At 39.4% G+C, this 13,870-nt stretch overlaps 1 protein-coding gene across 4 annotated transcripts in view; it reads left to right on the plus strand.

Annotated features, from left to right (window-relative positions):
* The first annotated feature begins 3,958 nt into the window (after positions 1 to 3,958).
* Positions 3,959 to 13,870, plus strand: part of LAMTOR3 (late endosomal/lysosomal adaptor, MAPK and MTOR activator 3) — a 49,599-nt gene continuing 39,687 nt past the window's right edge. For 3 of the 4 annotated variants that reach the window (XR_004628785.1, XM_034671470.1, XM_002928000.4), the window contains exons 1-4: positions 3,959 to 4,099; positions 4,416 to 4,461; positions 7,366 to 7,400; positions 13,220 to 13,278. Coding sequence is in view for 3 of the 4 variants with exons in the window: in XM_034671470.1 (XP_034527361.1) it covers positions 4,453 to 4,461; positions 7,366 to 7,400; positions 13,220 to 13,278 (103 nt within the window). In the remaining variant the exon portion in view is untranslated. Of the gene's footprint in view, positions 4,100 to 4,136; positions 4,338 to 4,415; positions 4,462 to 7,365; positions 7,401 to 13,219; positions 13,279 to 13,870 lie in introns of those variants that run through there. The other variant, XM_034671469.1, reaches the window with a different exon arrangement.

A 13,870-nucleotide genomic window follows, 5' to 3' on the forward strand; every position in this document is an offset into this window, starting at 1 on the left:
AACTTGGCCAATCTAAGTGATAAAATTTCATTTTTGTATGTTGGAAAATCAGCAAGACTCTCTTCCCCACAAGTTTGAATACCAACTAGAATTTTCACACAAATGGTGGAGCCATCCTAAACCGAGATCATTAGTAATTTTTCATGGAAAGGAAGAATAAAAAAATTGAGGTGTCTCTGGCATATACAAAAGCTAAGAGAAACTTGAGCTAAAAATAAGCAGAAACAAAGGCTTTTGATAGAACCAATAAAGTTAGAACTTTAACAACATGTGCATGTTTAACTGTTTCATGTATTATGTATACTAGTATACTATTTCTCTGGTATGCTGTGTACTAGAAAATTTGAATTGTGAGATAAAAACTCTGTGCATATGTATACAGTTTCTACTAGTTTCTTCCTGAACCTCAGGGATCATATGGTACACCCCACTTTGGAGAACTGGTACATAGTGTTGATAATCTTTTAGGCCAGTACATATTTCCCCTAGGTCTATACCAGTGGCAGTGAGTAAATTCAAACAGATCAATCTCCTATTGACTGCCATAATTCAGAAGCCACCACACTCGGAGATTAGAAATCTTTGTTCTTTCAATTTGAGGACATTGTGGTATTTGGAGAGCTTGGAAAGCTGTGCTCTCCCTTTTTTGCCAACCAAGAAGAAGAAAAAAATCAGTATTTTCCAGGTCAACTATCATTTATTGAGGTCAGTAGGATGGAATGTGTTCAAATGAAAAATAGCACTTCCAGAAATTAAAAGAACTTGCTAGAGTTCATATTTTCACTTGCCTCTAAACTTGGGGGCAAATGGTGAGGGTCAGGGGTGGATAAGAAGTTGTAGTCAGGGCCAGGATTAATAGTTTCTTTTAATGATTTTTTTTCTACAAATGCTGAATGAGTTGCCTACAGAGTGCAAGACATTGAGGCATTGTAGGAAACTGGAAAAAAATCCAAAACATGACTCAGCCTTCTAGGCGTTATGGTCTCATTGGAAAAACAAAACAATGACACATAATTATACACAAATATCAGTTATTCTTGGTAACATATAGTAGTATTCAAGAGAATGTGATGTGTGAGAAGATGTTATCAGAAACCAAGATTTAAGTATCCCAGGTAGAGGGGCACCTGGGTGGCTTAGTTGGTTAAACATCTGACTCTTGATTTCATCCCAGGTCTCAGGGTCATGAGATTTAGCCCCTGCATTGGGCTCTGCTCTGGGCATGGAACCTGCTTAAGATTCTCTCTCCCTCTCCCTCTGCTCCCTCACCCCCAGGACTGCACACCCACATGCATGCACACTCTTTCCCTCTCTCAAAACAAGAAAAAAAATACATAGAAAGTGCAAGGGTTCAGAACATGTCACCTCAAAATATGCCAATTAGACCTATTTTTTTAAAGATTCTATTTGAGAGAGAGTGAGAGAGAGCATGAGCTGAGGGAGAGGCAGAGGGAGAGGCAGACTCCCTGTTGAGCAGTGAGCTCAATGAGGACCTTGATCCCAGGATCCCGGGATCATGACCTGAGCTGAAGGCAGACGCTTAACCAACTGAGCCACCCAGGTGCCCCACCACTTACGCATATTAATTATTTTGAGCTGAAGGCACTAAGAAAACAGATGCAGGAAGGATTCTTTGACCTCCCCTTTTACCAAAATACAGGTCATAAAATTTCCTGTGAGAAAGGTGCCCTCCTGTACCAGGAAGAGAACATTCTTATCACCAGGCGCAAGACTGACGCCAAAATGGACCTGTACAAACAAGCCTACTAAAATATTCCTTATCTTCCATTGGCTTCACCCATGTGTTTCATGATCACTGTCCCACAATTCATTGTCCTTTACCCAAGCCCCTTTTCTTATCACATCCCCACAATTTGTTGTTCTTTGTATAAAAAGGTATGTAACTTTTGGGCCTAATGACTTCTTTGGACCTTATTTCCTTCTGCATACTCCCGTATACACATAAAAATATTAAATAAATGTGTATGTTTTTCACCGGATAATCTGTCAATTAACTCTTAGGCCCAGCCATGGAACCTAAGAGGGTAGAAGGTTATAAGTATGTTTTTCCTCCCCTACAAGAGAAATAAACACTTTAGTTTAAAGAATCCTCCAGAACCAGTGTGGAGAAATAATAACCACTGAAGGAAGGGTGAAGTAATCAGCTTGGCTGGAATATAGGATTCAAATTAGAATGTGTTCGGAAGTAAAAAAGAATATGTTTGTGCCGGATTCAAGACTGTCGACTTTATCAGTCTGCAATGGTACATCACTAAAGATTTTTTTTGAGCAGCAGTAAAATGCATTGCTTTGGGAAGGTTTATCTGGCCATTACTAAGTGACTATTAATATCATCTTGCTAAATAATGGTTTGAATGAAGAAATGAAAAAAACATGTAGATGAAAAAATCATTGTTAGGGAAGAAAAGTGGACATGGTGAACAAAAGATAGCGGTCAAACATGACACCTGACTAGTAGACTCATGGAAATAATACAGACACACATTAGGAAAAAGGTTTATTGGAGAAGTTTTTGGAGCTTTTGCGTCAGAGCTGACTCTAAGACATGTATGTAGAAATATCCAACAACTGACAAGCAGCCGAAAATGTGAACCTAGAACTCTGAGGATAGGTGCAGACTTACGACTAACATTCTCAGGAAAATGTGGAAAGAGAAAAACGGAAACCAAAGAAAAGCTTTAAAAAGAAGTTGTAGTCAGGTCCAGGATTAATAGTTTCTTTTAATCACTTTTATTCTACAAACGCTGAATTAGTTGCCTACGGACTGCAAGACATTGAGGCATTGTAAGAAACTGAAATCCAAAACATGACCCGTCTTCTAGGTGTTACGGTCTCATTGGGAAAACAAATGAAATGATGACACATACTTATGCACAAATATCAGTTATTCTTGGTAACATATAGTAGTCAAGGGAATGTGATGTGTGAGAAGATGCTCCCTAAAGAAGTAGGAAACTAGAATTGTGAGGACCTAAAATAAGTAACACAGTATCCCAGAAGCTAAGAAATCAAGGGTTTAAGGAAAAGGAAGTGAACTTCAATGACGTGAGTTGCTATGAATTGTCAAGTTCACTTGTAATAATTAGGAGGTCATTCGTAACATTTGGGAGTGCTGTACTTTACCATTTCATCTCAAGGATAGCTAGATTAGTATCCCAGCTCTTCACCATGTCTTGAGCTAGAGTTAATTCCTTTTGCACTCCTATTTTTAGGGACTGGGAGTTGAAGATGAGTCGTTAACAAGTTCCCATAGTCTTCGTTTTCTTACCAGCTATTGTAGGTTTTTGTTACATGTGCAAACGAGCAAGACACCAAACAAAAAATAATGTGGTTACAACTTAGAAGGCATAGCCTTCTAATCACGAGCCAATTAAAGAAGGTTGTCCATTATCTGCACATGTTGAGTTACGCAACTAACTGAAAACTCCAGAAAGCCCATGGCTCCTCTATTCCATCTAGTCGAGACCCTGAGTAAGAACACGTGGGTGGCATCCTTGGAAAGGCAAGGCAGTGGAGGGCATGGGGGCAGAAACTTATGAACCTGGGGCTTTTTTTTTTTTAAAGATTTTATTTTTAAGTAATCTCTTCACCCAGCAGGGCTGGAACTCACCACCCCGAGATCAAGTCATAAGCTCCACTGACTCAGCCAGCCAGGCGCCCCATGAACCTGGGACTTCTAGGCACAGGCAATCCTGCTTGCAGTTCAGCTTGTAAACAACAGCCCTTCAAACTTTCTCATCTACAAGAAAAGGTCTTAAGATAACAGGCCTTGAAACACAAATGAAATTTATGCACCCTCCCCACACAACATCTTCTTCCAAGACCGGCCCGCGTCCCCACGTCCCTCAGTCTGCGCAGTCGCAGGGAGCAGCCCGCAGAGGGGCGGGGAGAGGCGGGGTGCGCCTTACGCCAGAGGCCCGGGTTCCTCCCCGGAAACCTCTTGCCTCGGAAGCGGAGGGACTGCTTCCTGGAGCGCGGAGGGGGTCACAAATCATGTGACGACGGCTTTCAAAGGAGACTGTCTTTGAAGCTGTCCCCGAATTTGCAGCGGAGGGAGCACCGCCTCCCGGAAAACCAGGTAACTAGAGCCGCTTTGCTCCGTATCCGTCCCGGGCCCGCAGGCGGCGCGGGCGGTGAGATGCCAGGGAGGGAGAGGACTCCCCTTCCCCTCTCCTTTGGGCCTAGATCTTCGCGGGTGGAGGGTGCAGTGGACTGAGGGAGGGCGTCCCAGCTACCGTGTGGGTGTTGGGGAACTCCCGCCTCGCTCCGGCTTCCCTGGTGCGAGTCCCAGAGCCGCGGATTCTTGCCTGGTCCCGGTGAGAGCTGACCCAGCTTACTAGGTTGGAGGTGGGAAGAAGTCTTGAGGGGAGAATCACCAGGAGTTTCTCTTCCAGGAGTGGAGATTGATCCTGCGGGAGAAAGGGGCTCGTCATGGCGGATGTGAGTTAACACACCCACACAAGAGGAAGGGGAGGGGTGGGGAGAGCTAGAGCTTCCCCAGGAGAAATTGGTTTCCTTTTTAGCCCGCCCCCCCGCGTCTGAGTTTCTGTGGACTCTGGAGTGACTAATATGAAGAGATTTGCGGGGTCCTGAGTGGCTGCCCACAGTGGGAGTGGAGGACACTAAGGTGTCTGAGTTGAGAGAACCGTGTTCTTCCCACTCTCCAGTCCAGCGGGCCTAAGAGAGGCTCTGAATACCATTTGAATTCCTAAATGTTTTGCTGCTTGTGAATCGGCTTGTTTCCAGTAAGTGGTCCTGATGGCACTCTAGATTTCATTGGAGCAAATTGAGATGATCTTTAACGGATACCTCTTTAGCACAGCAGTAAAACGCAAATTGTAAGTTTAGGAAACTTAATGGTACTAGTTACTAGAAACAACAGGGAATTAATTGTACTACTGTTTGTTTCTATATTTTACATCTTGTTGTTATTTTACTTACATGCTGGGCATTCTTCTAAACATTGAACATATTTAATTCTTACAACTTTTATGAAGTAGGCACTGTTACTGCCCTTGTGTTCTAGGTGAGGAGGCTAAGGCATAGAAAGATCACCTAACTTGCCTCAGGTTACGCAGCTGATAAGCTGTAGAGTCAAGATACCAACCCAGGCTGTCCTCAGTCCAGAGTTTATGCTCTTAACCACTAGACTAAATGATCGTTCAACATTAATATGAGCGTGATTTTTCTTTTTAGGTTGTAAGATTATGTGAGTGTTTAGGCACTTTGCATGCCTTTATCACTCCTTTTTGGAGTGTCTGCCATTATGTTCTTGAGACCTTATTTTCCAGGCATAGTCAAATCACTGCATATCTGTTGAGCATTGCCTTGCAGAGGTTGTTGTAATAAGGACTGTGGGTGAAATAAAGATGATTAAGGTATAATTCCTCTCCGTAAGGTTTGTTTTGTTTTTTAAGATTTTATTTATTTATCTATCAGAGAGAGAGAGAGCACAAGTAGGGGGAGCAGGCAGGCAAAGGGAGAAGCAGGCTCCCTGCTGAGCAAGGAGCCTGATGTGGGGCTTGCTTCCAGGACCCTGGGATCACGACCTGAGCCAAAGACAGATACTTAACCAACTGAGCCATCCAGACGTCCCTCCATAAGGGTTTTAAAATTTTTTTTAAAGTATAGTAGGCAGGTGATCATAAATGTATGTACATTATTGGATGAAAATTCAAAAGAGAGAGGGATTACATCTGGTGTTTATCAGGAAAGCCTGTTTGGAGTATTTGGTGGTTCAAATTAGCTCTAAATAATGTGTAGCAGTTTTTCTTAAGGTAAGATTGATAGAGAATTACTATTAAAATGAATAGTGTAAGCAAAGTTTGAGAGGTAGGAAAGGAAAAGATGTGTGTGGAGGAGCTGTGAGTAACCCACTTTTGCTTGGGCTGAGAATATGTATGAGGGAGTGGTAGAAAGCAGGACTGTAAAAGTGGGTGTAGACCATATTGCAGAGAAGCTCAAATGTTAAAAGAATTTGTAGAGAAATTATTAAACAGTGGAGAGCTGTTTAGATGTTGGTTCTCAACCTTGGCTGCACAGGGAATCATCTGGGAAGCATCTCTAACCCAGGTAGAGAAAGAAAATAATATGGCCATTGGCATTGTGTAGAACTGCGTGGGATAGAAGTGGGAGATGAGCATACCAGTTGGGAAGCTAGCACAAGTCAAATAATAAAGTGAACCTAAATTGTAATGTCAGTTGAAAAGGAGAGGAAGAGGGGTGCCTGGGTGACTTAGTCAGTTAAGCACCTGCCTTTGGCTCCGGTCATGATCCCAGGGTCCTGGAACAAGCCTCACATTGGGCTCCCTGCTCAGCCAGCTTCCTGCTCAGCAGGGAGCCTGCTTGTCCTCCCTCTGCCTGCTGCTCCCCCTGATTATGCTCTGTCTCTCTGTGAAATAAATAAATACAACCTTTAAAAAGAAAAGGAGAGGAAGAGATCATTTTAAAAACATTTGACTTCACAAATCATTTAGCAGTGATAAAGGTGAGGTTAGGGTTAAATGTTACTCTGTGTTTCAGACCTGAATAATGGGTAGTGCCAATAGTGGAGACAGGAAGAGATAGAGGAACTCTGGATTTCACGTGAAACATAATGAGTTGAGTTTTAATGTGTGTATTTAAGATAAGAGCAGAGGTAAGATGGTGGTGATAACATGAAATAAAATGAATATTCAGGTTTGGCGAATAGTAGGGATTAGAGGTTCAAAACAACAGATTTCTGATTTACCTATGTAGACCTCCTAATTGATATCTGGATTGTCTATGATATTCCCCAGGTGAGAGAGTGCAGTGAGAAGAATTAAAATAGTCTTTTATTTCTTTAATCCTAATTCTGTTTCATGCTTAACACTTGACACATGTTGTCATTTATGTGAAAAGAAACAGTTTCAAAGAAGTTAGTTTACCCAGGATTGTTAAGGTGATGTGGGAAAGTTTATCTGTGGACATGGAAAGATGTTTATAATATATTCTCAAGTGAACAGGACAGTAACAACAGGATGTAAAATAGTATGAGAAATATATACCAATTTTACTGCTAGTATGTATTTGTCCAGATATGCTAATCAGTTTACATACATTTTCTCAATAAGTGTTAACAGTCTTACGACGTAGGTTCTGTGATTATCCCTTCTCACAAGTAATGAAACTGGGACTTAGAGAAAAAGGTTAAGTAACTTGTTCCGAGTCACACAACTAGTATCAAAATCAAAAAGAAAAAAACACACAGGCAAGGAAAATTATGAATGACGATTTAAAGTACATGAAATGTGGATAGGACAGTGTCTAGAGAACCTGTACAAGGCATATTGTTATAATATGATTTTTTATGTTCTCTTTCAGGACCTAAAGCGATTCCTGTATAAAAAATTACCAAGGTAAAAAATTACTAATTTGTTATTAAATAAATTCTGGATTATATACGTTGATTTTATGTAGCATTTTGTTTCTATTTATTTTAGACTAAGAGTATGTATATATTATATTGTTATTTAGCATTTTCAAATACTTAACACTAGGTAGCACAAGAAATGTCCTTTGACATTTGAGCTGACATTTGAGTTTGACAGCTGAGATTAAACGGCTTGTGAATGCCAAAGGGCTAGAACTCAGATTTCTTGCCACGTTAGAATTTTTCAAATGTACTATCATAGCAGTTTACTGGATTGTACTTTGAAGTAGTGAGAGCAATTTTAAGGGGAAAAACCCTAGAACTTGCCTTTCCTTTAGTATAACTTTTAAGACCTAATTGCCGAGTCCGTATAACCTAAAAATGCTAGATGTAGACAGCAGTTCATACTTGGAAAATCACAAGGCTTGCTTATGCCTGCACCCAGTCCATTTGATGCACCATTTTCAATTAGGCTCTGTGTGAAGGACCGCAGACTTCCTTTTAGATATTTTTGCGGTTCAGAAGACTTTGTCACTTTCATTGTATTAAAATTCACATTTAGTTTAGTGCAAAATAATACCTTGGAGTTAGGGACATTAGAGAGAGGAATAGGACTTGAGACCTCCATTTTCACATTCCAGCATAATTGAATAACCTTTGAGGTGTAATGTTGCAGAATATGTGGTGAGATTCTTTTTTTCCTTCTTTTTTTTATTCTCCAAATGTGTGAATTTAAAAAGGTTTTGGATGTCAGTTTACTTCTGTAGGTAGGTTAAAAAAAAAAAAATTCTCTTGTTTGGATTTTTGCCTGAATTGTTTGATGTGGTTTGCCTGTTGACTTGTGCCTTTACCCTGACTACAAACCAGTAGAAATTAATATTATCTCCTGGGTTTCATTTATGTATGTTTGTATTCAAGAAGAAAATACTATTATATTCAGGAGGGAAATATTGAAGCATTAAGTAGTTGATTCTGTTGCCAGCCTAACGATGAGAAGGCAGTCCTGGCTTTGCACAGTAGTGCAGGGCCATAAAAATGACTGCGCTGAAACCGTCCAGAGTGATCTTAGTAGTCCCTGGGGAAAGGACAGTTGTTTTGTGATCTTTAGAAAATTTTGTCAAAACCGTAAAACCTCTTTTGTTGGTTCTATTTGAGGGAATGGAAACAAATGCTAAAACCAGTATTTGTTTAATACACTGCAATTTTAAAACAGTGGAATTATTGAGTAATAGAGTGTTTATTTCTTTGGAGAAAACTCCTCAAGTGTAGTTTGAACGGTTCCTACTTCTTTGCATACACGGTAAAATATAGGAAACGGACAACCTTAAGGTAAGGAGCAGGCATCTTTTCTGTGCCTTCAAATTGACGTACTCCTTTCTCAGACTGGATCAGCTTCCACCATTTTGTCCTTTGTACTGTCGATGCTGTACGAGGTTTTTTGCCAGCGTCCCTTCCTCTAGGATAGCGTCGTCCTTTTCATCGCCACCCCGTGCCTCCTTCCTGTCGGTGAGCGCGCTTGGACGGGGTTCCTCTGGCCGCAAGTCTTGTGCACACAGCGAAAGGGTCGGCGTTCTTTCGGCCCGTTATTGCTTCTCCGAGGGTTTACTTTCTATTTGAATTTCACTTCTAGCATTGTCACCTTTCCTTCCTTTGCTGTATGTCATCTTGATTAGCCAGTTCCCGATTTCAGTTCTGTTTTTCTTTTTAATATCATATGTTTTATCATTGGGCAACAAGGAGATAACACTCCGTGTTTTACCGTCCCTGCCTACACGGAGGAACCAGTCACCAACACGCTTTGAAAGCAGTGATGGGACTGGTTCTTGACACAGTGCGCATCTGTCATTGACAAAGTTATTCACATGGTGATTTGTATGAAGACTTAGTGGGGTTTGTACTGTATGCAATCACTCACTTAATATACCCTATGTCCTGAAGTTTGAGCCATGCTGTCAGGGGGAGTAGTGTTATTTAATTCAACTGTGGGAACTAAAATGTGTCCATATTGGAACTGTACAAACTGAAGGATTTCTGTGTTTGTATCTGCCTCACTGGAAGTTTAGCAATATTTAAAGGATGGTAAAACTGACCAGTAGGATGGAGGGAAATACTGCACTGGCAACAAAATATAGGAGCAGAAACACAGTTGATATTTGTAAAAAGCGTATTTGTAAAAGTGTGATGAAAATCTTTCTATAGTGGAAGAAAGGGGTTAGGACCATGTGTTTCGATTTAGTTTGGGTTTTTGTTTCCCCCATAATGACCAAGGCTGCTTTGATTCATATTCATTCATGACTTTTTCTTGAAAGTAGGCTTATTGTATCCCAAAAGCTAAAGGAATGAAGAAATAATATTGAACACTTACAAAGAAACGTAGTAAAATGTACATTTTGATTTGTTGCTAAATGTATGTAAAATGAAGGGGTTTGGACGAAGGCAGCTTGGCTTCAGAGCTGTGGGTTCATGCTTTTAATTGTTGTACCGCTATACCTCTCAACAAGGCACTTAATAGAATACGTTTTTGTTCATTTTTAAATTCCCTGCTAAATATAGTCCTTGAATTTGTATTTTTCAGTCGAGTTGTGACCCAAAGCAGGCTCAGGCTTTAACAGTCACAACTTTTTGTGTTTTAAAATAACCAAATGTTTCATTAATATATATATAAAACGAAGTATGATGTCTGATTACAAGTGCAACGTTTGTTTTTTTGGAATAAAAGTGTTTGTTTTATTAAGCTTTAGGTTTAGGTGTCTGCAGAATATTTCATAACATTTAATTCCTTCTGGAAGTGCATACAGTGTACCTATTAACGCAGCATACTTATTTTCAACTATTAGTAAAATCTACTCGTGTTATTTTTTGTTCACCATGTGTGGAATTGGAAACACCTTTTATATTTGTGACCTGATTTCTTTAAGTGGGTATTTTAAGTATGTGAGTAATATTTCTACTTTGTTGGGCATTTATCTCTGTGAATTTAAAATCTATTAAAAAGAAAGTCTTTATTTCTGCCTCCTCTTTTGGTGCATTAGTTGGCATTTAAGTTAATTAACTGAAACTAAGAGAAAAGAAACTCTGGTGACAGAGATATTTCTAAACATTTTTTTGTAGTACTCTTAACCTGCTTTTTAATTTGCTTATCTTTTGAGGAGGCAGTACATTCATAAAGTTCAAGATTCAGAAGTTAACTGAAGGACATCGTGAGAAGTTTCCTAGCCCTGCCCCCCAGCCACACAGTTCCCCTCTCAGAGGCACCCAGTCCATTCAAAGATATTTGATGCACCTGTAAACAGGCATGTCTATAAACACACGTATTTACACATTTACACTTGGATCTTAGTTGAGGATATTATAACAAAATACCATAGATTGGATTTCCTATAAATAACCAAAATTAATTTTCCACAGTTCTGGGAGCTGGAAGTCCAAGATCAAGGTGCCAGCATGGTTCAGTTCTGGTCAGAGCCCCTTTCTGAGTTGCAGATTGCAGGCTTCCCGTATCTTTATATGGTAGAAAGAGGGCTAGCTAGCTCTCTAGCCTTAAGTAAGGGCACTCTTCTGATATCTGAGGGCTCCACCCCCATTTCCTGATTACCTCCCAAAGGCCCCGCCTCCAAATACCATCTCATTGGGATTAGGGTTTCAACATAATGAATTTGGGGGGTGACACAAACATTCAGTCCATCACAACATATACATACACATGCCTACACTTATTTTTATAAAACTTTTACTTCCTGTATACACTATTCAAAACCGTTTTTTCACTTAACAATATACCTTTGAGATCAGTCCTTCCCAGTACATGCAAAGAGCTGTTTCTTTGTTTTTAATGGCTGCAGAGTGGTCTGTTGTGTATGCGTGTCATGATTTTTTGGACTTATCCTTCTTGATAGACAGGTTTCCAGTTTTTTTTCCTATTTCAGGTGATGTTGCTGTTGATAACGGTACAAAGTAGTTTCTATGTGTGCAAGTATCAGTAGGATATACTTTTATATAACCTAGTTAGAAGAATTTGTTTTATACATTAACCTTACAGAGCACATTTTAATCTATAGATGATTCCAGATTTGAATGATAATAAAAAATAATACCAGTAAATGTTTATACACGGTTATTTCATCATTCTTACATTATTTTATTTTTTTATTTTTCATTATGTTCAGTTAGCCAACATATAGTACAAATTTTTGTTGTAGTGTTCAACGATTCATTAGTTGTGTAACACCCAGTGTTCATCCCAACACGTGCCCTCCTAATACCCATCACCCGATCACCCCCTCCCCCCACCCCCCTCCTTTCTGTAACCCTCAGCTTGGCTTCTGGAGTCCAGAGTCTCTCATGGTTTGTCTCCCTCTCTGATATCTTTCCATTCAGTTTCCCTCCCTTCCTCTGCGGTCCTCTGCGCTATTATGTCCCATATATGAATGAAACAATATAATTGTCTTTCTCTGCTTGACTTATTTCATTTAGCATAATCCCCTCCAGTTCCATCCATGTCGATGCAAATGGTGGGTATTCATCCTTTCCGATGGCTGAGTAATATTCCATTGTATATATTAACCACGTTGTTTTTATCCATTCATCTGTTGAAAGACATCTTTGTTCCTTCCACAGTTTGGCTCTTGTGGACATTGCTGCTATGAACATCATTCTTACTTTTAACGTGAGGTTCATAAATGGTAGTGTTTATAACATTTCCTCAAAATTTAATAACACTTCTCTGACTTAAAAGTTTTTGCCACTGGATCTTTAAAATTTAATTTCAGTATCTTAAGATGACTATTCCTCATTTCTAACTTAAAACATTAAGGTTAACACAATAAGGAATGGATAATCTGGGTTATAGTAGGAACGTTGAACATATTTCTGAGTAGCAGTCTTGGATATTACGAGATTATGGGGCTGGAAGTTTGAGAATGCTTTCCCATTCTATTTTTAACACTGTAATTTTGTGCTCTAGGAATTCTGTAATGAGTTAATACTTAAACTGCACTAATAAATTGTCAGTGTGCTCAGATGACAGTCTGATGCTAATTAGTAATAATTAATATTTTTGAATTTTAACTATGTACCAGCCTCTACTTTACATGCATTACTTTATTAAATTGTGCAATAGGTACATAAGTACAGTTGTCCCATTTCCGTATTGGTAACAGAGGCTTACAGAGGTTTCGTAACTGGCCCGGGGTAGCATAAATAGTAAATGTAGGAGAGCCTAGACTGGACCAGATGGTTATAGTCCTGACCATTCTGGTTACTGCTTCTTATGTAGGCATAGCTGAAAAGATTGCGACATGACCTTCATTCTTTCCATTCTGTTCCTTCAGCCTAGAGCAGTCTTTCTGCCCCTCTTCTCTTGACCAGTGCCATAACATCTCAGCTTAGTTATCACTGTCTCAGGGAAGCCTTCCCTGACCACTTGTCTAAATCAGCCCCCCTTTTATAGGCTCTCCTAACCCACAGATATCTTGATGGCACTTGATACCATTGTCACTATAGCTACTGCTGATAACCTGTCATACTTTCATAAATAATGGAAAGATAAGTAGCAGTTATAATGGAGAAGTATCTGTGTTTTAGATAGTTATCAATAAATTGCATAAATTTGTAAAGATTTTAATAATACACATGTTTATTCAATTTCTGGAAGTTTTGGCAGACATCTGGAAACTTATGAGGTCAGTAACTGAGTTGACATAGATTTTCAGAAATATACATGAAAATCCCTATAATGACTTTGAGGTGCATATTTTGAGAAAATGAAGTGTTTCATAATATTTTAACTTCTTTTTTTCTTTCTAGCGTTGAAGGACTCCATGCTATTGTTGTGTCAGATAGAGATGGAGTCCCCGTTATTAAAGGTAAGACTGAGCGCCTGCATGCCAGTATCATGTTTGCTTTTGAATAAAAACGTATTTAGGTCTGAGTAATGTGGAAAGCAAGCATATAAAAGCTGTTTCAATAAATCCAGGAGATGGCCTTAGTTTGGCGGGAGATGTTTGCTTTTGTATGTTGAAGGCTGGATTGGAGCTTATCACTTACTACATGTTGAATGGATTGTGTCACCATCGAGAGTTTAAGCGTGGATTTATCACAAGCCTAGTTTTTCTTGAAAGACATTAGCGGTATAAGGTAAACATCAGTAAATGTCAGTGCTGAGACTGGGCCTGTATGCAGCTTCATGTATTAGACACCCAGACTTCCCCCAATGTATATTTTTTAATCAGTTACTGCTAGTGGTTTTGAGATAAACCTCCTTACATTTGAATTAACATATGTTCATTGTTTTGTTGAAACTTTGTTGCTTTCTCCTTCTTTACTGGAAATAAGGTATTTTTTAAACTTTTAACTTCACAGTTTACTTTAACGAGGCTCTAACAAGACTTTCTCACCTAAAGAAAAAAGCTTGTTAACCTAGAAAACGAAATTTTTTTTGCCTGATTTTCAGCTTTT

The sequence above is a fragment of the Ailuropoda melanoleuca genome, chromosome 11, assembly GCF_002007445.2.
Source record: "Ailuropoda melanoleuca isolate Jingjing chromosome 11, ASM200744v2, whole genome shotgun sequence".
NCBI classification, from domain to species: domain Eukaryota; kingdom Metazoa; phylum Chordata; class Mammalia; order Carnivora; family Ursidae; genus Ailuropoda; species Ailuropoda melanoleuca.